This window comes from Halichoerus grypus, chromosome 4, assembly GCF_964656455.1.
Source record: "Halichoerus grypus chromosome 4, mHalGry1.hap1.1, whole genome shotgun sequence".
Classification (NCBI taxonomy): Eukaryota; Metazoa; Chordata; class Mammalia; order Carnivora; family Phocidae; genus Halichoerus; species Halichoerus grypus.
Genome location: NC_135715.1, coordinates 185,449,139 through 185,472,983, shown reverse-complemented (window position 1 = coordinate 185,472,983; position 23,845 = coordinate 185,449,139). Strand labels below are relative to the sequence as shown.

General features: G+C 37.6%; 1 protein-coding gene across 1 annotated transcript in view; it reads right to left on the bottom strand.

Annotated features, from left to right (window-relative positions):
• The window catches only part of PSMD1 (proteasome 26S subunit, non-ATPase 1), an 88,185-nt gene extending 64,788 nt beyond the window's left edge, over positions 1-23,397 (bottom strand). Inside the window, exons 1-12 of the mRNA XM_078070036.1 lie at positions 23,219-23,397; positions 18,207-18,250; positions 17,495-17,568; positions 17,148-17,317; positions 13,270-13,475; positions 10,780-10,923; positions 8,567-8,793; positions 3,780-3,840; positions 2,752-2,880; positions 1,551-1,639; positions 807-885; positions 146-319 (exon numbers count right to left, since the gene is read on the bottom strand). Coding sequence (XP_077926162.1) covers positions 146-319; positions 807-885; positions 1,551-1,639; positions 2,752-2,880; positions 3,780-3,840; positions 8,567-8,793; positions 10,780-10,923; positions 13,270-13,475; positions 17,148-17,317; positions 17,495-17,568; positions 18,207-18,250; positions 23,219-23,234 — 1,413 coding nt within the window. The 5' untranslated portion in view covers positions 23,235-23,397. The remainder of the gene's footprint in view (positions 1-145; positions 320-806; positions 886-1,550; positions 1,640-2,751; positions 2,881-3,779; positions 3,841-8,566; positions 8,794-10,779; positions 10,924-13,269; positions 13,476-17,147; positions 17,318-17,494; positions 17,569-18,206; positions 18,251-23,218) is intronic.
• Positions 23,398-23,845: the final 448 nt, after the last annotated feature.

Genomic DNA, 23,845 nt, shown 5'->3' with positions numbered 1-23,845 from the left:
TCTTAAAAAATAATTCTTTAAGAATAGTTCTATTTTTGGAATTTCAAAATCCTACAAAATTTCTATTCATTAAAATAATTTGGCAAATATAGTGTTTTCCTGGACTCTTAAGTAACAGAAATTAGTTTTTCATTCAAATACTTACATCATTGCTGGCATTCTTAAGCTGGTTAAGCAGATAGTCAATTATATCTCCACCATGATTGGCATGAATGAGACCTAAGGCATAGAGACCTCCACCTTCCTGATAGGCTGATCCAGGAGAGGTGTCCTTGGGAAGATATGTTGCCATTAACTGTAAAGCTTCCTTCTCATGACCCTGTAAATTTGAACCACAACAGAGGTGTAAGAGAAAGTGAGAGAAAAAATATATATTTCCTAAGACTACTGTCTTCTCTCCAGAAAATTCACTTTCTAAAAGAGGAGGAAGTGGAACTCTTCTCTCCCCTAGACAACTTTGTAACTCAAATGAGAGGAGAATTTTAAAAGATCCAATCACATCCTTGTTAGAAACAAATGCTTCAATTTTTCCCATTTTATAACATTTCTCCAAATTCATCTTAGACCATGCAAATAACTTATTTCAATTCATCCTTTGAGAAATGTCTTAGTCTTCATAGGAAAAGGATTTCCACCTTTTATTAAAACCAAACACATAGGTATTTTATTTTTTTATTTACTTTATTCTTTCCTATAAGAGGACTGATCCGATTTAACAAAATGTACTTGTGAAAGAATTACAGTAAACTCTTTATCTTTTTAACTCCAAAAAATTGCTTCTGTTCATACTGATCAGTATATATTACCTTATGAATTACACCCAGACTGGCTGTAGCTGTAAATTTTGCCCAGTTAGTGGCCCTGGCCAACCATTCCAAGTTATCTCTGTAAGAAAAGAAAATTCAGCAATACTACTGAAATGAATTCCATAAAGCTTTTTATAACACTAAAGTCAAAGCATTAAAATTTTACCTTCAACTATTACAAATCATTTTACTTTATGGAGCTCAAGTTACTGCTGATTCTAGTTTACCTCCTAAGTTCTTAGTCTTCTGAAGACTTTAAAAAAATGCATGATATGTAATTTCATTATGAACAAAAGTAGAATTATATTAATATATTTCATGCAAAAGCATATATTCAAGCCAACTAATAAAGGGAATTAATTTTACCTTAAAACAAGCAGACATATGCAATAAAAAATGTATAGGGGCACTGGGTGGCTCAGTCAGTTGAGTGACTCTTGATTTCGGCTCAGGTCATGACCTCAGGGTTGTGGGATTGAGCCCCAAGTTGGGCTCTGTGCTCAGCAGGGAGTCTGTTTGGGATTCCCTCTCTCCCCCCTCTTGTGCACGCATGCGCGTGCGCTCTCTCTAAAATAATAAGTAAATGCATCTTTGGAAAAAAGATGTATAAAATAACAAAAACAGAATTTAAAATTCAGGACAAGCAGGCAAAGGAAGCTCTCAACATCCATGTAACCATGTCAACAGAGTCCCTATTAAAGATGATTTTAAACCAAAGTGGAAACCTTGTTCAAGTATATTTACCTAAGAAACTGGTCACTGGTAGTCCCACAGTGCATAAAAGAGTTTGCTATAACGGTTGCTGTATGACATACAGAATTCCGTACTGCATCCTACAAAAACAAATAATTTTTATCATGACAAAGTATTTACACATATGCAAGGTTGCATATAGACATACAATCAGAGGCCCTGTTTTGTAAAGAAAATATTAATAAACTGAACTGACGATATTTAAACCATGAATCTTGGGTATTTCTTTATAAAGATTAAATAGGTAGTTTATAAAAACAATCAAATCAGAGTCTTATCTGTGGTCTTGAGATCAGTAGATTTTAGGCAGAAGTTCAGGTAGTAGATTTTCTATTTTTGAATAGTTTAATTTGCCATTTCTCTTCAGTGTTTTGTCTACGGTCTCTAAGGTATTAGAGTAACCTGAAGAGCAGAGTCCCACCTCTTCTCGCTCTGCACCTCTGGCAGTCACCAAAGTGATTTTAATTTTAATGAAACTATATTATAAAGATTAGCTTCAAATAATTGTTATAAATACACATTGTGTAATTCTGTGTCCATTTGCCATTTGTAATTATTAGAAGTTTGAGAAGTACGATTACATGTTTCAGTCAATGAATGATGTAGTAATGAAATAATACATAGCTATAAAAGAATAAATGACTGTCAAAGAGTACTGGGTAGTTAAGGCAGGAAAATGAAGATTTTTTATACTATGAATCTTTTCATATTAAAACATTTTTTGAACCAGATAAATATATTATTTGGTCAGAGATTAAAATTAATACTAGTAATTGTTAGGATCAATATCTCAGCAAAGGTTATACAATATCAACGTAAGAACCTCTGCACTCAAGGAATTTGCAGTTCAATGGGAAAAAAGACATATAAACTATATTAATGTTCTGATCATGCCATTTGTCCAAGCGCTACATATATATATATATATTAAAATAAAAAGCTAACTAAAAAATGAAAATAAAACAAAACACCACTAAACTTCCCAATGAAGGTGAACACAAAAACAGGACCTCAATCAGTATTAATTCCTTTTCTTCTCAACAAGTTCTTCCTTTGTTATTTTTTTTTAAAGTTATTTTCTTGATCAAAATAAAATGCAACAAAGTATTCAATAAGAAATAAGTATTTGTATTAATATTCCACAAAGAAATAAATACAAAAAGAAAGCCTCCCTTATAGATGACTTTCCTACCTTTGTGTTTTTTAGAATCATGAGATCTGTGTTATTGTTTCGTATTAAAAACTGTAGATGTAACTCAATAGCCATTTCACCACTTAAAATTTTAATCATTTTCAAAGTCTGGTCCTTGGGCTCTGGACTCTGCCAAAATAAATAAACAAACAAGAATGAAAATTCATATTTTACTGAAATCCACTAAGCCAACTGTATTTTAACAGCCCTAGACCAGTGAAATTCAGTCCATACACAAAGCAAAACTTGTATTTTAATAGTAGGATCTAGAAAACTCATGTATCATTTATTTGAGAGAAAAAATGATTTATTTCTTTAATAGCTACCATTGAGATATGATACCAGTTTAATGGAAGAATGCAATTCATTCTGAATAAGCTTCCAATGTAAAATATTTTAATATTAAAAAAAACCCCAAAATATAAAATAACTGATTACTGATGATATGCAAGGAAAACTCTTTTATACAGAACCAACTCATAGTTAAGGTGAGAAACTCCCTACTCGAAACTAGAAAATCAAAAGCACATTTAATCAACACATATATATGATCTCATGAACTAACAAGCCATCCAAGTAAAGAACAGTTGAAGTTTATAGGCCTGAGTATCAAAAATCAAAAGTCTTGCAGGAGGAAACACTTATATCCCACAGACTACTGTTCTAATACTTACCCCAGTCTTCCATTCACCATGAATATTAAAAACAACAAACTAAAGTGCCCCCCCCATAAGTTGCCGTTTTATTTGTTAGAGGCCATACTTTTTTCTCACCCTGTGACAAGTAATTCAGTTATTCTAGATAGAGTTCAATCTTTTGTAAGCATCTGAAGATTTGATTTCTTCTAAGTTAAATGCTTTCTAGGGTCAATCCTTAAAATTTTACTTTTTTACAGAAGATCTATTTTTATAAAATGACTCTGGTATTAAACCTCTATAAAGGCAAATATATAACACTATAAATTAACTTACAATATACTGTGGGAATATATGTTAAATGATAACCTCAACTTCAAAAAACACACTTACCACTTCCGGCGTCTTTCCTACAAGTACACTACCTGTCTTTTCTTCTGTTTCCATTGACTCACTGAAATGAAGAGAACCAACAGTTACTAATCTGATAAATCTTTTCTGAATAGTACGTATGGGTGACTTGTTATCAAAATGAAGGTCTGAATCATGTTCAAATTAAATATTTTGCAAGGAAAAAATATTTAATTACTTAAGTATCTCCCTTAAGAAACACACAAGATTCTATTAAGATGGAGGCAGCCCACTGATTTAATTTCTTCTAAATAAATTCATAAAACCACACAAAGCAACTAACCAGGTTAGCATGGACAACAAATACAACAAAACCAGTTGAGAAAGCAGCCCCCAAACTCCCAAAACACAGTCAGGTAGAGATACACTGTCACCAGCTACACCAGTTTGAAGTGAAGCAGTTGGGGCCCTAACAGCTCTTAAAACCAACACTCCCTTCTAGTCAAAGCACTTTACTGAGGAGAAGATGCTGGCACAGAATCCAAATTAATATGGCAGAAACAAAGGAAAAAGAAAGCCCAAATAAAAGTGAGAAAGTAAACCAAGTTAGGAGGTCTCAGATCATAAGTCACCATTTTGTTTCAAACTCGATAACACAAGAGGAAGATCTAGAGAGCAGTGAAATTAGAAAAACTATCCTAAATAAGCTTCCTTGCAAAAATTTAGGAAAACTAATTTCAGTAAACATAAGCACAGACAAGGATCAAAGTAAAATTCCATACGATAATAGAAGAGAAAAATTATGGGGCGCCTGAGCGGCTTAGTCAGTTAAGCGTCCGACTCGATTTTCGGCTCAGGTCATGATCTCAGGGTCGTGAGATCGAGCCCCATGTCAGGCTCTGTGCTGAGTGTGGAGCTTGCTTAGGATTCTCTCTTTCCCTCTCCCTCTGCCCCTCCCCAGCCCCACCACCCTGCTCATGTTCTCTCTCTCTAAAAAAAAAAGAAAGATTATTTCAAAAGAGGTAAAAAACATTAAGAAAATGACATAAGATAGAAAAGAATAAAACATATCAGAATTAGGAAACTCAGAAATGAAATAATCAAACTAAGGAAAAATTAGAAATGAAGAAAAATAATAATTTCAGAAGATTAACTCAGAGGGGCAAATAAACACAACACGAACAAAGGACAAGGAAAGAAAGAAAAATTTTAAATTAAGAAATAAACTAAATGTTATCCCCCAAGATCAGGAATGAAGGGTGTTCACTCTAAGGTCTACTGAATAACATTGGAAATCCTAGCCAATGCAGAAAAACAAAGGGGGGAAAAGGCATGAAAGTTATAAAGGAAGAAGTAAAATTGTTTCTATTCAGATGATGTGATTCCTATGTAGAAAATTCTACAGAAGGATCTATAAAAAAAACTTACTAGACCTAATAAGTGATTTAAAGCAAGGTTGTGGGATTCAACATTAATATAAAAAAAATCAATCGTATTTCTACATATTGGCAACAATTAGAAATTGAAATTTAACATACCACTTACATCAAAAAATATACCTAGGAATGAATTTAAGAAAAAAATGTACAAAATCTCTGAACTAAAATCTATAGAATACTGCTGAGAAAAATTAAAGAAAATCTAAATAAATGAAGAACAATACTATGCTTATGGATTATAAAACCAATATTGTTAAGGGTTTCAATTTGTTCCAAATTGAAGAGATTCAACACAATCCCAATCAGAATCCTCCCAGATTTACAGAAATGCAAGAGACCCAAAACAATCTTGGCAGTGAGAGGGAGAGGAGGAGAGGAGGGAGGTCAAAACTTTAGGTCTTCCATTGACTTAATTTCAAGACTATAAACTTTAGTAATAAAGATACTGTGGTTCTGGTATAAGGAAAGACAAATAGATAAATAGAAAAGAACAGAGAAATCTATCAACATATCACATGTCAAAGGCCCCAAGGCAATTCAATAGGGAAAGGACAGTCTTTTCAACAAATGGTAATGGAACTACTAAACATCCATGTATTTAAACAAACTCTACTCCTACTTCACACCACATACAAAGGGTTAAGCTGAGCTACACCACATACCTAAACATAAAACCTAAAACTATATAGCTTCTAGAAAAAAGTGTGGCAGAATATCTTTACAACCATGAGGTTGGCAAAGAATTTCTTAGATTGGGATACATAATGGAAAACTGGATTATCAAAAATAAAAACTTTCATTCATCAAAAAATACCACCAATAAAATGAAAAGATAAGCCAAAGACTGGGAGAAAATATTAACAATATATCTGACAAATTCCTTTATTAAAATTATAACAAAACATGGGCACCTGGGTGGCTCAGTCGGTTAAATGTCTGCCTTAAAACATTTCCAGTTTTTTGTACTTTTATTAAAACTAAATATACATTTATTTTAGGCTAATACAGTATTAGGTTTTTTTTTTTTTTTTTTTTTTTTTTTTAAAGATTTTATTTATTTATTTATTTGACAGAGAGAGAGACAGCGAGAGCAGGAACACAAGCAGGGGGAGAGGGAGAGGGAGAAGCAGGCTTCCTGCGGAGCAGGGAGCCCGATGTGGGGCTCGATCCCAGGACCCTGGGATCATGACCTGAGCCGAAGGCAGACGCTTAACGGCTGAGCCACCCAGGCGCCCCTACAGTATTAGGTTTTATTTTCCTGTTTTTTCTTACATACTTAGACCACTTATTAAAAATATTTAAATGTGTCTTTGTTATGGGGCGCCTGGGTGGCTCAGTTAAGTGTCCAACTCTTCACTTCAGTTCAGGTCATGACCTCAGGGTCCTTGGATTGAGCCCTACATTGGGCTCCCTGCTCAGCAGGGAAGTCTGCTTCTTCCTCTGGCTTGGGCTCTTTCTCGCAGGGAGCCCGCTTCTCCCTCTGGCTTGTGCTCTCTCTCTCTCTTGCTCACTCTCTCTCTCAATAAATCTTTAAAGAAAATTGTAACAAAACATCAGTTTTACCACTAGAATGAGTAATATTAAAGAAACTGATAACATCTAATGGTGGCAGACAAACAAATGGAATGCTAACACATTTCTGCTGGGAGGGTAAACCATTGGAAAATAGTCTGGCAGATTCCTACCAAATTAAACATATATACCCTGTGACCTAGCTATTCTAATCCTATGTATTTACCCAAGAGAAATGAAAACATCTGTCCCCAAAAAGACTTGTACAGGAATGTTCCTAATAGTCCTGTTCTGAAACAACCCAAATGTCCATCAATGTAAGAATGAATAAACAAACTAGTATATTCATACAATGAAATGCTGCTCAATAATGAAAAAGAGTAAGTTATTGATTCACCCAAAAAACAGATACACATCACAAACATGTTGAGCGAAAGAAGCAGAAACAAAAGAATACACACTATATGATACATTTTTATGAAGTTCAAGAACTGGCAAAACTAATCTATGTTGATAGAAATCAAACCAGTGGTTGCCTCAGGGGCAAGGGGTTGACCTCAAAGGGCAGAGAGGAAGTTTCTGGGATGATAATAGAGGTGATGGTTATATGGGTGTTTATTTGGTCAGAACTCATTGAACTGTATCATCAGGATATGTGCATTTTATAGTATTTACATTATTATTCCATTAAAAGAAAGAACTGAAGAGCTGAAAAGGACTAAAAGAAAGTGAGAAATACAGAAGAACAGAAGACAGGCAAAGAAAATCTAACTTACATATAACAATAGGCCCCCAAAAAGAAAAATAAAAGGAAGAAAACAAAAACTAAAAACTAAAATTCAAGAAAACCTTACTGAGGCACGACTATTTCTGGTGTTTTTGAGGGCAAGTTAGAAGGCCAGTGAAATCTGAAAGTAGTAAGTAAGGAAGAAAGCAGCAAGAGATGAGTTGAGGGGTATGGAGAGGACAGATCATGTATAACCTTGCAGGCCATGCTCGAGACTTAGAATTTTATATGACATGTGTTTGTAAAGTATTGGAGGCTGAGAGGGTAGTGACATTTAGGTTTCAGAAAAATAACTCTCACTGCTGTGTAAACAACTTTAAAAGGAAAAAGGTGGCATAACAGACACTTTTTTTTTTGAGAGAGAGACAGAATCTTAAGCAGGCTCCATGCCCAGCGTGGAACCCAACACGGGGCTCAATCTCACGACTCTGAGATCATGACCTGAACCGAAGTGAAGAGTTGGACACTTGAGTCACCCAGGCACCCCATAACAAAGACACATTTAAATATTTTTAATAAGTGGTCTAAATATGTAAGAAAAACCAGGAAAATAAAAACTAATACTGTATTAGCCTAAAATAAATGTATATTTAGTTTTAATAAAAGTACAAAAAGCTGGAAATGTTTTTTACTTTCCAAATATCTAAAATCCAGCCCACCTAACCCATCTAAGATTTTTTTTTAAAAGTAGGCTCCACGCTGGGTGTGGAGCCCAATGCAGGGCTTGAACTCATGACCCTGAGATCAAGACCTAAGCTGAGATCAGGAATCAGATGCTTAACCAACTAGACACCAAGGCACCCCACCCATCTGAAATTTTTAATTTACTTGGTTAGACAGCATATATGCAATTGGCCCTCCCTATCAATCACTTCCATTTCTTTCTAGAAAGGTCCCTTTCTTTGGTTTTCTTTAATGTGCCCAGCAAAGTGCAAAACAGCAGAGCAATAGCCTTAGTAAGACTTTACAACTAAGAAAGCTAATTCTGAAATTAATTCTTAGACTATGTGATCTATGAGAATATTCCACCTATTTGCAAAATGAAATAAAGATTGTTCAATTAGTTCTGATGCAGAAAAAGATACTTATACCTGTCTTTCTCTGATCCTGGAACAGTACCCGTATTGGTGGATCCAGGCACAGAAGCAATAGGGGTGCCAACAGTTCGAAGATTCTGGATTACAGATGACAAAAACTGCTGGCTAGCACTTTCATACAAATCAAAACAAATCTGATAAGCCATCAGGAGGTTGTCTTCCTTTACCAGTTTTTCTAAGATATCACTCACAGCCTGAGGATCATCTAAGAAAATTAAGCACTGAAATGCAGATAAAGAACAATTACATAATAATTGAAAACTGTGTCTACAAAGTACTTAGCGACAAACAGTTAATAATATAGGAAACCTTAAAATATAAGCACAGGCAAACTGGGGCAGATGAACTGTTCTAGCACTCCATTTCTTTCTTTTAAAAAAAAAATAATTTAAAATTTTAATTCCAGTTCTAGCACTCCATTTCTGATCCTGGCACTAGACAAAGTCTTCCTGAAAATGGCATCTGATTGTGCCTGGCAATTACTAGTACTCAATAACGGTAGGTGAGTGAATCTTGGCTTCTTCAAATCTTATCTGTATTTTATTATCCAGTGCTCCTTAATTTGAATTTTCTGCTTAACCATAAATTATAGGAGTCATTCATTCATTTAACACACATTGTATCATGCTGGGCCAGGATAAAAGGCACTAAAATGACCATTTTGACGTATTTCTCTTATCACTCTTACGATCTGTCATATGTTTTAACAAAACTATCCAATAAATTCAGGATTTTTATTTTTTAGGAATTCAATTTAAATTTTGTTTCCTTGAAGTAGCAAATAGCTAATTTCAGAATGAACACATTAATCAAAGTTATTACACATTAAGAATAGGAAATAATGAAAACAAATGACCAATAATAGGGGAATTGTTAAGTAAGGCAAAGTACATCCACTAAATGACTACCGCACAGTCAAGAAAGAGTTGGAACAAGAGTTTGTGAAGACTTAGAACATGGAAAAATGCTAAAATTGGAAGGACGTATATAACTGATACTGTTTGCCTCCAGAGAAAGGAACTTAGGAGTCAAAGGAAAGGAGTGGAAAGACTTTTTTCATTGTATACCTTTTGGTTCTTTTTAAATTTTGAATCACGAGAATGTACTATTACCTATTCAATAAAATATATATTTTAAAATGTAAAAGTTAAGTTTTGAAGGGACAAAAAATAAAACAGCTAAAAAGAAATAAAATTGCCTCTGAGGAATAAAACTGAAATACACAGGTGAGCAGAGGACTACTGTTTTTCATATAAGTTTTAAAACACAACAATTAAAAAAAAAACTATTAAAAACTATTTAGAATATTTAGAAGCAAACAAAACTCCAAAAAGCTATATAGAGAAAAGTGAAAAGAAATAAACTAAAATGTTGACTTTGGGGGATATAAATGACTTTTCTTCCAGCCTTTTCTATGTTTCAAACTTGCTTCAAAAATCATTTAAAAAAGGATGCATTACTCTAAATTTTAATTTTAAAAATGTGTAGAGGATGAAAATACATGAGAACACATTACAGTGAAAAAGTAAAACCTATGATACAATGCTATGCTCTAAGCAGAATACAAAAATTTATACAGTACGATAATTGTTAAAAAGCAAACTTACACACTTCCAGTCAATAAAATACAATGTAGCCATTAAAAAGACCTGCTAATAAATGAAAGAAAAACACCTATGCATTATCTTTGAGAAAAGACCTGGGGAAAGGGAAAGATACACTTTGCATTTTCTGGACCATCTTAATTTTTTAAAAATGTGCAAGCAAATTCACACATGAAAAGAGATAAAATATACCCAAATGTTTTGCTTCTGTTTGGGTAATAAAACCAAAGATCATTTTTACACCTGAAATTCTTTTTAGAATGACACAACATATGTACTGTTGTTATCTCTTCTTCTACCTTTTATTTTTTTTTTTAACCTAGTTTCCAAAATTTCTTTAAATGTTTGGAATACTTTCAAAATGTAGAAAGAATACACAGGATGCATTATAACAAAAGTTTTTTAGGTTTATAAGATTGTTTCTTACCAGTAAAAAAGAACGTAAGTGTACACCTTAATCGTCACAGGCTGTTGTGAAGATCAACTGAGATACATGTATGAAACCATCAGAGTAACAATAATGTAATGTAATATAATGCATGGCCCAGCAGTGCAGCATGAAGTAGTGTGATGTAAGGTAAGATAACAATGTAATAGAAGTACCTGACAAACATTGATGAAATCGGGTTTCTCCAAATTCATGTAGATTTTAACTAGAACCCTTAGTACCTTATTCCGAAACTGTTTATTCTGCATTAAAGACATGCAGAGCTTGAGGCTATAAGCTAGCATTCCTGGGACATCATTCTGAAAGAGATAATTTCAAGATACATCATTATCTATCTGGTTACTGAAGCACTGCGTTTATTTAGAAATCAAATTATTTTAATCCATGTTCTTTAGTTATTTTAAGCAGCCAAAGATTTACCTGCAACTTCAACAACAGAACTTAAAAATCAACATTTTAGATAAAAATCTTAAAGAAAATTACCTATTTCCGTTTTCACGAAAAAATGGGTTGAAAACAATATTTAATGATCATCCTGAATCCTCACTATGTGAACACAGAATACCATAAGAGTGGTGCTGTTAATTATTAAAAAAAGATATATGCAAATGTCCATATACCAAATGGCTATGTTCTTCATAAAACTGAAAACTGACTACTGAAGTCCTTCATCCTTCTGTCTCCAATCTTGCTAGTCCTCATGTCTTACTGCCTTGCCTATACTTGATAGCCAGGAACACAGTATGATAGAACTATTTCTCCAGCTCTGAGTGACTCAAGCTTTGAGCGCTGTCACATCTAGCTGGTGTTCTTCCTGAGGAAATTTTGACTCCAGACTATGTGTATCTTGCAGTTCTCCAAAGTGTATTCAATATCTAAAATACCAACCTATAAAAGTCCTTCAACATAAATAAGCATACTGAAGAGCTACGGGAGTATTTCTCAAAAAACAAGTTGTGACCTACTAGTGAAATCAACTTTATGGGACCAGCATTTCTGATGAAATACAATTTTAAAATATCAGTTACATCAGAAGTAGCGAAAGTAGGTACTGTTTCATAAAACTTAAGTTATATCCACATGCTCTGGGATGAAAACGAATGCATTTCTTACTCTGCATTTTTCTTTTTTTGAACATTTGTCACCCATTTACTTTATATTTTTATTTGCTCAACTGCCTATTCCTCCAGCGATTATTCTACCTGGGAAGAAACTTTGTTGGTGTCATTTGCCACAACATCTCCAATGCCTAGAACAATGTCTGACAGAGTAGACACTCAAAAAATATTTGTTGAGTCAATGAAAACAAGTATTTTATTTATTTATTTTTTTAAAAGATTTTATTTATTTGACAAAAAGACACAGCAAGAGAGAGAACACAAGCAGGGGGAGTGGGAGAGGGAGAAGCAGGCTTCCCACCAAGCAGGGAGCCCGATGCGGGGCTCGATCCCAGGACACTGGGGTCATGACCTGAGCCGAAGGCAGACGCTTAACGACTGAGCCACCCAGGCGCCCAGAAAGCAAGTATTTTAATTCTATTCTCATGAAGACAAGGAGAGGCTACAATTGCCCACAAATGAAACTAAGTAAAACTAGGTTCAATTCTATCACATTAGGTCTCTCATTCATTTACTCATTTAAATCTTATCACTGCTGCTAAACACAGATGTTAACTACCAAATAACACAATTAATTAATTACTATAGTGGTAAACGTTATGAAAAAACATAAAGCTCGGAGAGATTAACAGAAGATTTGGACCTAGTCTTTGCAGTAGGGGTAGAGGAGGGTATGGGGCTGGGAATCGATGTATGTGTAAACAAGTGATGAGGTGAACTCTCAATCTTGAACAGGAATAAAGCAGGTAAAGAAAGGAAAGAGTATTTTTTTTTTTAAAGATTTTATTTATTTATTTGACATAGAGATAGCAAGAGCAGGAACACAAGCAGGGGGAGTGGGACAGGGAGAAGCAGGCTTCCCATGGAGCAGGAAGCCCATCTAGGGGCTCGATCCCAGGACGCCGGGATCATGACCTGAGCCGAAGGCAGACGCTTAACGACTGAGCCACCCAGGTGCCCCAGGAAAGAGTATTTTTGGCAGAGGCAATACTTCTGGTAAGGGGAATGGAGCACAGTACATCTAGGAACTGAGGAGAGGCTGCAGTACAGACAGCCAGCTCATGGAGACAGACAGGTGGTGAGGCAGGCAAAGTGGGCGTAAAGATCAAATGTCCATTTAACTCAGTCATGCACCTTCCTGACCACTTTCTTACACCGACTTACTACAACTGTCATAATTATTGCAAAACACCCCCAAACCAAGAATTTAGTCTGTAGTTTTAGCCATAATAAATGCATTAACATAGTTTATCAGTATAGGCTTCTTAAAAAGGGCAGGATAATTAAAACAACTTCCCCACGCAAGACTTCAAAGGAATGAATGTGGTAAGATAAAAGCAGGTATTTGATGACCACAAAACACAGCCAAGGTTCATATATAAACATGAAAATAAAACATCTGGCAAAAGAGCACCTTATCATTTCTAAATCAGGTTTTCTCTTCAGTACCCAGAGTTTTTAGTTTTAATGACTTGCCTTGCCAATTCCCCATCAATAACAATCTCTAAAATCACATCATCTACCTACCGACTCCAGTATAGTCTTCTCAAAGACATCCAGTCTTCGGGTCTCCAGAGCAATACCAATAGCCTGCTTATACTTGTGATCGTCTAGACATCGCTGGAACATTTTATTTACAATGCCTTCCAATCTCTGGTCAATTGGTTTTTTTTCTCCTTCCGGCAAATCTGCATTTTCCACACATTGTTTGGTGTAGTGATCAATGCATTTTGCTGTGAGAAAAATAAAATAACGAATCACCTTATAAATAGGGCTAAATACTAGAAAAGACAAATGCCTTCATTTTTTAATCAAAAAAATTTATGGAATAACTATAGAGTAATAAGCAAATTTCAAAACTTTTAAATTCCAGAAGTTACACATTCAAATCAATACTATTCCCTTCATAACAGTTATACTGGAGGGCTTACATACTAATTCCAATGAGGCTGACGGTATTCAAAACATTTCTATCTTTGTATTATATTTTGACCAAAATTATATTACTCAACTATATTGCTTATTAGACAGAGTTGGCTACAAATAGCTACTGTTTCACTTTCAAAAACAAATACTTGCCATTACTGAGGATATTAAAAAAGACCTATTGTAAAAATTATCACATAGCAATAAATTACTAGACTTCTTCAAATTAGTGAAACTATTAGCTCATCGACAGTAGAGGCCATGTCTAAATCATCCTCGTAAAATACTGATGAATAACCTGAAATGTGCCACAGGTTCTAAAGGCAATTCCAAAGATTTCCAAAAACCTTTCCAGCAACTGTAGCAAATCTGCTGAAATACTGTCGCAAAGTAAGGTGGGTGAAATCTATGCAATCTCCAGTCCCAGCCCCCTACTCCCACTGTCACTGCCGCCTTAAAATTCACGCAGTGGTATATACATGCAGGATTTGGCTTTCACATTACACAATGATTTGGTTGAATGGGGCGGACAGGGCAACATACTGAAGGGGGCCAGTAGTATACTTGTTGAGAAATATTTAAGTTTGTTTATAACTCACACTACTTTACAATCACACTTTAAACTTATTAGAAATAACCAATAAAGGGAATTTCCCTAAGCCTTCTTCCACCTTCATAAGGAAGATAAATAGCTACCCAAGTGAATGACAGAAAATAGTTATACTCTCTGTAACTCATTGACTTGTCACTCTCCCTTTCAAAGAGAAGAAAGGGTACATGAACAAGATTAATTAGTTACAAACTACAGCCCTGGGAAACAAATGATTTGAATTAGCATAAAGAATTACTGGCCCACTGGATGGCTCAAGTTAAATGGATCTGTATTTTGGGGGAAACAGAGTCCTTTTATAAATTGGAATATATCAAATTCAGAGTTCATCCAGACAGAATTACGCAGGTTTACATATAGTTAATAAGGATAAAGTGGCAGTCACAAAGCAGACCTTAAACAATTTTGGTTGCAGAAAATCTTTACCAGGCCCTAATATGAGCTTTTTAAACCAAATGTAGTTAAGTGAGGAAACATTACACCTACCTATCAGAAAGGAACCTCAGAATTATAACAATTGGGGAATTTTCTTAAATTTAGTAACCAAAGGGGAAAAAATATGCCTCCCAGGTTTCAAATGAGGTTCATGCTTTCACTTACCAGGTTTATATCATAACTATATCCCAGAATCTAGTCTCATTCCCAGCTGAGGTCTTTTTAGAACAGAGAAAAAATTTACCAGTCTTGAATTTTCTGGATGTATAATATTCATTAAGATCCTAGGATGCCTTTCTCAAATTCTATTTTGTGTATCCCCTCACAAATTTCACTGACGTTCAAAAACAATCCATTCTTTTTTAAAGATTTTATTTATTTATTTGGGAGAGAGAGAGCGCACGCACACGAGTGCGTGCACAGGCGAAGGGGGAGGAGGGGGAGAGGGAGAAAGATTCTCAAGCAGGCTCTGCGCTTGAACTTGATCCTGCAACCCTGAGATCAAGACCTGAGCCAAAACCAAGAGTCGGACACTCAACCAACTGCACCAGCCAGGTGCCGCCAAAATAATCCATTCTAAAAGTCCCTACAAAACTAGAGGGGTGAACCCCACTGCCACACAAAGAAAAGCAAACAGAATTGGTCTATTTATCAACAATTGCCTTCTACAAGCTAAGATGGTACATAGCACTGAGAGAGAGGGAAAGCATCTACCACCTCATAGCCCCTTATAGACCAACAGTCCTGTTTAAAACATGATTTGGAAAATAGTAGCAATGCAAGCACTTGCACATCACTGTTGAAAAAATTATCAGTATTCATCAAAAAAAAAATTCCTGAAATAAGAGAAAAGAGGTTAAGTGTATTTAGCTCCCCATTTCTAACTCAATATAGAGAAAGTGTTCCATGTTTCAAATGTTATGGTCTATTCTTTAAAACCACTTGTTCTTTCTATAGGATTTATAGATGAAAACTCCAATTCAATGAGCCCCCAACAGCAGTAAGTTAATTGCAACATTTTCACAACACCATGGCAAAAACTTTAAAACCATGAATGCAGAATTCTAGTTGGAATATCAGAGACATTTGAAAGTATCCCTTTGGGGGCGCCTCGGTGGCTCAGTCGTTAAGCGTCTGCCTTTGGCTCAGGTCATGATCCCAGGGTCCTGGGATCGAGCCCCGCATCGGGCTCCCTGCTCCGCGGGAAGCCTGCTTCTCCCTCTCCCACTCCCCCTGCTTGTGTTCCCTCTCTCGCTGTGTCTCTGTCAAATAAATAAATAAAATCTTAAAAAAAAAAAAAAAAGTATCCCTTTGGACCACCTTGTGCAGCACTTCCCAATTTCTGAAAAAGAATACCCAAATTCTCCTCTTAAGGGTTCAGGTGAATAATGCAGACCTCTTCTAAATTAGCAATTAAAAAAAATATCTATACTGCACACCACTAAGAACAGAATGCTCATCGGAGTAATAATAACCATAACCTAAGATAACTACTTTTGTGTTGATTAGGTTGTTTCTGAATAATTTCTTAGATTCATTCTTAAAAGCTTTACCAGATGGAAAATAATTACCTATAATAGAACACACCCTTGTGCTCTCTGTAACTATATTCCTACAGACTTGTCTGAAGGATATGTAGTCCATTCTTTCATCTACTAGATCAGGAATTTTCAAACATTTTTTAAAGCTACAAATCTTTGAACAAAACCTTACATCGTTATAGTTTAATTTACAAGATAGAGAGCCCAAAGTCTCGCCAGTATGCTATCCCCCACTTCAAAAATAAATGAAAAAATTATGGTTGCCAGTGGAAACAATATGGATTTTGAAGTAAGCCTGAGTTTTAAATTCTGACCCTCCTATTTAATAGTCATGTGTCTCTACCATCTCAAAACCCGAGTTTTTTTCATTCATAAAACAGGGATAGCACCTTCCTCATGGAGCAGCTGTGGAATAAACCATGCCATGTAGAATGAGTAACACAGTGCCTAGCAAAATGGAGATAGTCAATAATGGTTTCTGGTATTAGAAACAAATCTATAAATTACTGTCATTTAGTTCGTTACTCATAATAATTAATTTTTTCATAGAACAGAATGCTCATTGGAGTAACAATAACCATAACCTAAGATAACTACCTTTGTGTTGATCAGGCTGTTTCTGAATAATTTCTTAGATTCATTCTTAAAATGTTTTGTGAGGTGTGTCTTCACTGTTACTGTTACTAATGTTACTGTTCATTATGTCAAAAAATAATAATCCCCAAACTGGAAGGCAGATCTAAAAACTCAGCCTACATACGATTATAGGATTGTGAACTTCCAATTAAAATTAAATTCGGCAACAGCAAGAAGTAATTCAGAAAAAAAAATGTTATATGCACTACAGCAAGAAAGAAGCCAAGATAAAGCTTTACCAGATGGAAAATAATTACCTATAATAGTCTCCACGTATTCAGAGTTGTCATTGACATTGAAGAGGTCACCAGCTCCAAGTGCATAATTCAGAGATTCCTCAAAAGCCCCAAGGTGATAAAATACTTTAGATGCCACTAAGGCTGCAAACTGCCGACTCCGGAAACCTTCATCTTCATACAAAACTTCTCTGAAAGAAATTAGGAAGTATAAGCCTAGCTCAAACTGGTTTTCCTTAAAAATCCCAAATCTAAATATGTTTAGTAGCAGCAAATTCCTAATTGAATTAAAAGCCACATGACCCACATCCACAGAGAATTAGTTGATCTACTTTAATACAATTTATACAAATAAAATAATTTCTTACATTTTATCTACAGACTCAGAAATTTCTGCCCAGAAGTCATTGACAACTGCATTCAACTTATGTAGTGCAAATTCCTGTAGAAGATAAAAATAAAATTTGATTTTGACTTACCATTACAAATTTTACAAAAAAAAAAGTTTCTGACAAATCAATGGCCAAATTCTCAATCATATTTACTAAAATTTTTAATCTATGACAAATACAAAAATTTACTGACTTATGTTTTCTCTTGGGTTTACAGATTTCCTTTCTGTTTTTAATCATAAAACATCAAACTAGCCATAGTTCATTCCTTATCATAATGAGCATCTTCTCTGTATATACACAATTAATTACTGGATATAAATGAATTCAGGTGTGTAGAGCCACTTTAGGTATGTTCCAAACTTTAGTCAAATACAAGTAATTTAAAAATATGTGACACAGAAGAAACAATTTTATTGTGCTTTCCTTTGATAAAGAAATAAGGGTGGGCGGGGAGTGTTCTGGTGCCATACTGAGAATTATTTACCTTAGCTTTGTTAAGCTCTAGGGAAAACCAACTGCTATTGCCAAAATAGTTTCCTGGTGGAGGGGGGGAGGGGGCTATATTTGAATGGGTACAGACTTGGTAAGATGGCTATTTTAAATGATGGAAAATACACAAATATGACTAAATTCAGAGTTTCACAGCATGCATATTAACCCCAGTTAATTTTTCTTCAACTCATACCTTAAGCTGTGGTTCTTCCTCATCCAGAAGAGAAATAATTCCAGCTATAAGACAAAAGGCATATCATGATTATGAACCATAATCTTCTGCTAAGAGAGAAGATACTGCTTAGTCAAAATATATCACAATTGGAAAAAATAAGTATTTTTTTGAGGAGTGACTTCACTAGAATGATTATTCTTTAAAATTGTAAATGTTTACATTTCAAAGTTTAAGAGTGGTGTTATCAAACCTTCATGCCACCACAAAATCACATTATTTGCCAAATTCAGTGTTTTCAAAGTGCAGTCCTTGAACCCATAGAATTAGCATTACCTGGGAACTTGTTAAAAATGCAAATTCTTGGCCCCATCCTAGAGCTACTGCATTAGAAATTGTGGGGATGGGGTCCAGTTATGGGGCCACAAGTTTTCCTTGTGATACTGATACTATAGTTTGAGAATCTTTGGCCTAGTTTACTGATCAAAATGGGAAATTTTCCCAATTTTAGAAAAAATTTATTCACACAAAATAAGCCAAGAGTTATAAAATTACTTACAAAAAAAGGTGTAGTCATCAACTCAACAGAGTAAAATATATCAATTATTTCAAGATGCCTATATTAAGGGGCGCCTGGGTGGCTCAGTCGTTGAGCGTCTGCCTTTTCGGCTCAGGTCATAATCCCGGTGTCCTGGGATCGAGCCCCGCATCGGGCTCCCTGCTTCGCGGAAGCCTGCTTCTCCCTCTCCCACTCCCCCTGCTTGTGTTCCCTCTCTCGCTGTGTCTCTCTGTCAAATAAATAAAATCTTAAAAAAAAAAAAGCCTATATTAAGGGACCTCCTTTATATCACAAGTAACCTAGAAGGTATGTTAAATGAGAGCAATCTTAACTTGTTCTGACTTCCACCTACCCAAGCACAGTGTTTCCCACATGACCGTGAGGTGTTAACACACACTGGAAAGTGAAGGAAACTATCCTCTCCAAAAGAATACACCTTGAAATATAGTCATATACCAAAGGGATTTTTAGAAAAAATACATGGGAAATCACTGTCCTTACACCACAAAGAAACAAAACAAACAAAAAAAGAAAACTAAACTGTGTCTCATATATATGTTTTCCATATAGATCTTAAAAGTCATTCTGGAACACTGAATTCAAACTGTGAGCTGAGGGGTGCCTGCGTGGCTCAGTCTGTAAGCGTCAGCCTTCAGCTCAGGTGATGATCCCACGGTCCTGGGATCAAGTCCCGCACTGGGCTCCTTGCTTGGCGGGAGCCTGCTTCTCCCTCTCCCTCTGCCCACCGCTTCCCCTGCTTGAGCTCTCTCTCTGTGTCAAATAAATAAATAAAATCTTTTAAAAAAAAGAAAAAAGAAACAAGAAACTGTGAGTTGATTAAAAAGTGTCAAGACAACTTTACTTGGGAGATGTAGCCATTTTTAATTGGTAAGTGTAGGTTTGCCAAGTAGCTCCAGCAGTCTTTAGAAAGAGCCATACAGGAAAGGATACAACATTTAGCCAACTAAACTACACCATGGTGTTGGCTAGGAGATACTACTATTCTAAAAGCATAAAAGCAGACAGAAAGAACTTCTTGGTACTCTAGTTTGGTATGACAAGTCCAGAACAGAGAGGCTAAACTGACAGAATGCAGACAAGACAGATTAAAAAATGTAATGGGGGGGCGGGCGGCGCCTGGGTGGCTCAGCCAGTTAAGCGACTGCCTTTGGCTCAGGTCATGATCCCAGGGTCCTGGGATCGAGCTCTACATCGGGCTCCTTGCTCAGCGGGGAGCCTGCTTCTCCCTCTCCCTGCCTCTCTGCCTACTTGGTCTCTCTCTCCCTCTGTCAAATAAATAAATAAAATCTAAAAAAAAAAAATGTAATGGGGGTTGGTGAACTAGTGATAGGGAATAGCTGATAGACAAGAATGCTTTAAATGTGGAACAGATCATAAACAGCAGAACACTTCATCAACATTAACTAAAAATGCTACCCATTGCCTATCATCAATCAATGGTGTATCTGAACTGCTTTTACCAAAAGAGGTGATGAATTTTTTGCACTCCCCTGTTTGGTATTACTTATGACTAATTTGTTACCTGGTTGTCCTGGCTTGGAAATGCAGCCTTTGTTCATGGAACACAACTAAATCAAATACTCTACACTCCATACACAATTATTTCCCAACTTAAAAACAAAATAGAACTTTCCTTTGGATGGGGGTAGAGGGAAGTATATAAGGAATGTGAAAAGTTTAGGATGCTAGAAAAATCTCTTCTGCCATAATAAAAAGTAAGTGGACATTACCTAAACTTGTTCAATCAGTTTATAGTAATATTTGGATGTTATTTATAAATACAAAGTATGTGCCAGAAGAAACAGCTTAAAAGTTGAAAATGGCCGTCTCCAGGGATGAGGAAGAGGAAAGAGGAGTGGGGGGTTACTATTTTAAAGCTTTTTAGCATAATTTCACTTTATTTGCCTATATTACGTTAAAAAAAACCAACACAAAACACAAAACCCCACTCAATCTCACATCTCTCTCCTGCAACAACCTATCTCTATCTCTCCACTCCCTTTTGCTGACAAGTCTTTTGAAAAACTTAACAGTATGTGTTCATACGTGTTCACCTCTTATTCACCACTGTGTTCTTAGTGCCTAGCAAGTGACTAAAGAATAAATGAATGAATTAACTGATGAATCCACACCAGAACTGTGAAGCTAGCCTGTTTAGCACCTGGGACAGATCCTAAGCCATTGTGAGCCACAGGACAGGAAACAAGGTGACAAAAGGTTCTGAGCAAAGGCTGGTAAGTAATCCAGTAAATGTAACAAATATACTAAATCACCACAGAGTCTCAGAATAGGACCTCAAAGATCATTACTCTTGCCACTCTCAATAGGTTTAAATTCTATTATATTCCCACTAAGTGCTTTTTCAGCCTCTCCTTAAAATACTCTAGGGATTAAATTATTGATTTCATTAGTTGATTCCCTTGTTCTTTTTTTTTTTTTTTAAGATTTTATTTATTTATTTGACAGGGAGAGAGAGAGAGAGACAGCGTGAGAGGGAACACAAGCAGGGGGAGTGGGAGAGGAAGAAGCAGGCTTTCAGCCGAGCAGGGAGCCCGATGGGGGCTCGATCCCAGGACCCTGGGATCATGACCTGAGCTGAAGGCAGTCGCTCAACCAACTGAGCCACCCAGGCGCCCCTGATTCCCTTGTTCTAAATATACTTCTGAACTTCTGCTATCTGCTTGACAGTGCTCTAAGAATTACGAAACCAACAAGTCTGCCACCCAAAATTGTACCAGAAAGACAGTAATCGGGTAAGTAAACAAAGTAATCACAGGACTGTGATGAAGGGAGGGGGCAGCTAAGGGGAAGAGAGGCAGGCAGCATTATTTTAAAAGAATGATCAGGAAAGACTAACATTGGAACTGGGACTAAAGATTGAGAAGCTAAGGGAAAACTTGAGGAAAAAGAGTCTAGAAAGAGGGAACAAAATGTGCAAGGGTCCTGAGGTTAGGAGAGAAACTGACATATTCAAGGAACAGAAAGAAGGCCAGTATGAATAGGATGTAGTGAGTGAGGAAGAAAGGAGTATAAGACAAAGCAGGAATCCAATTATGTAAGTCTTTGGTTAAAAGTCTGGATTTTATTCTAAACACAGTGGAAATCCCTAGAGATTTTAAGCACAAAAAATGACATTAAAGTTTGAAAAAAATTACTCTGACTACAAGAAAAATGGACTGTATGAAGATAACACTGGAAAAAACAAAATCTTAAGGCTGTTACAGAAACCCAGGCAAAAGATAAAGGTGGTCTGGGCTAATAAGAAGCTGTGGCGATGGAAGGATGAGAAACAGAAGGAGGCCTACATTTACAAGTGGCAAGAAACTTCATGCTTATTTTACCTTTAAAGAGCTGTGACTGGAAACACTCTTTCCTATTTGAACTAAAATTCATCTCATTTGTATCCCGTGGGGACAAAAGTCTAATTCCAGGTACAGGTGACAGCTCTTGAAGCCTCTGAAAATAGCTTTTGTGTCTCTAGGGTCTCCATCAATTCCTTGCAGCAATCCTCACAAACGTATGGGTGTGAGCTCCTTACAAGTTAGTGTGAGCACCAGTCTGTTTACAGCAAAATACTTGTGGGACAAACGTAGATAAAACAGGACGAGAAAAGGGTGTGTGAGCCGGCAAGCAAAAAACACCAAGGCTGTGGACAGCTATATGCAAATCAGTCTGTAGCGGGGGATGGGGGGGGGGCTTAAAAAGTCTCCACTGGATCTTTACAGCTTATCCCATTTCAAATGTCATTACCCGAATCTACATACGCAATGGTCAGGTGTATGCAACCTGCTCCGCACCCCCATGAATTCCTTCTTCGATGCAGAGTATGTACGGAGCACCTAGCCTCCAAACCACAGATCGGTCATCAGTATAATGCAGTCTCCGGGTGCTGTCTTCACCGAACACCAACGTTCTCTGGGCGCTTGCACTGAATACTCTCGGAACAGCCCCGGAAACAACCCGCCTCAAATGTAATTTCAGGTCGGACTCCAAGGAGAGCGGAGCTGGAGCCAGATCCCGAGCACTTCTGTAGCAGTTAGGCTGCCTCACCGGCCGACCGCACAGGGGGGCCGTCCCATCCTAACCACCTGCGAGGAAGCGCTGGGATCACACGGCCCCACAGGGCCAACTTCGGGAGGGACACAACTGAGGACGCCCCCTCCCCGGGGTCGGAGAAGGGCCCAAGAAGCCCCTCGGGTCCGGGCAAGGGGTGTGACTGGGGAGGGATGCCCAGGCGGACGACCCGGCGCGATTCCCCCGAGCCCGAGGTCTTCGTCGGGCCCTCACAGAGGCCGGACCAGACTGCCAGCCCCCGGGCCGGGGGTGGGCCGTGGGCAGCGAGGGGCCGCGCAGGCCGGCGCTCCGCCGGGAGGTGCCCAGTCACCGGCCCTGACTCAGCTAAAAGCCGGCGTGGCGGCTCCTCCCTTTCGGCGCCGGCAGCGATCGCACTCACCAGCTGAAGTGATCATGGCTGCGTCCCGCACGCGCCCGCCCGCTCGCTCGCCGTCCCGGCCGCGCCGTGTATCTGTCACCTCCGGGCCCGTCCGCTCCGCCGCGCCTCCTCTCTCCCCCGGTGCGGTGCTCAGTCAGTAGCCTCCTCAGGCCGCCGGCTCGCTCCTCTTCCAGGACCCCGCCCGCCCCGGGGCTGCCCGCCGCTCCGCCTGCCGCTCGGCGCGAATTCGCCCCACGGCCTACGGTTTTCTGCGCCGCCACCGGCACGCTGGCCCCCGCGAAAGGGTGCACGGTCCATGTTTTCTCTGACCCTCTTCGAGGTTCAGCGCTCCCGCTGGGGCGCGGACACTACTGGGCACCTGCGATCAGGCTTCATAATAGCCACCCCCAGAGGGAGGCCCCCATTATCACCCGCCATTGCTCAGAGAAAGGGTGTTGCGGGCAGGTGCTCGTGGTGCTCGCAGCGCCACCTGCTGCTCCGGCGGTCTCTCTGCACCATTCCCCGCGCGCTCGCCAGCCAAACCTCCGGGGGTAGGAGTGAGGCAAAGAGCGTTTTCTTAGAAAAGTCAGTTTCAAAGTTTTTAAAAAACAGAACCCATCTCAAAAGAAATCCTCACAGAAATGTTTT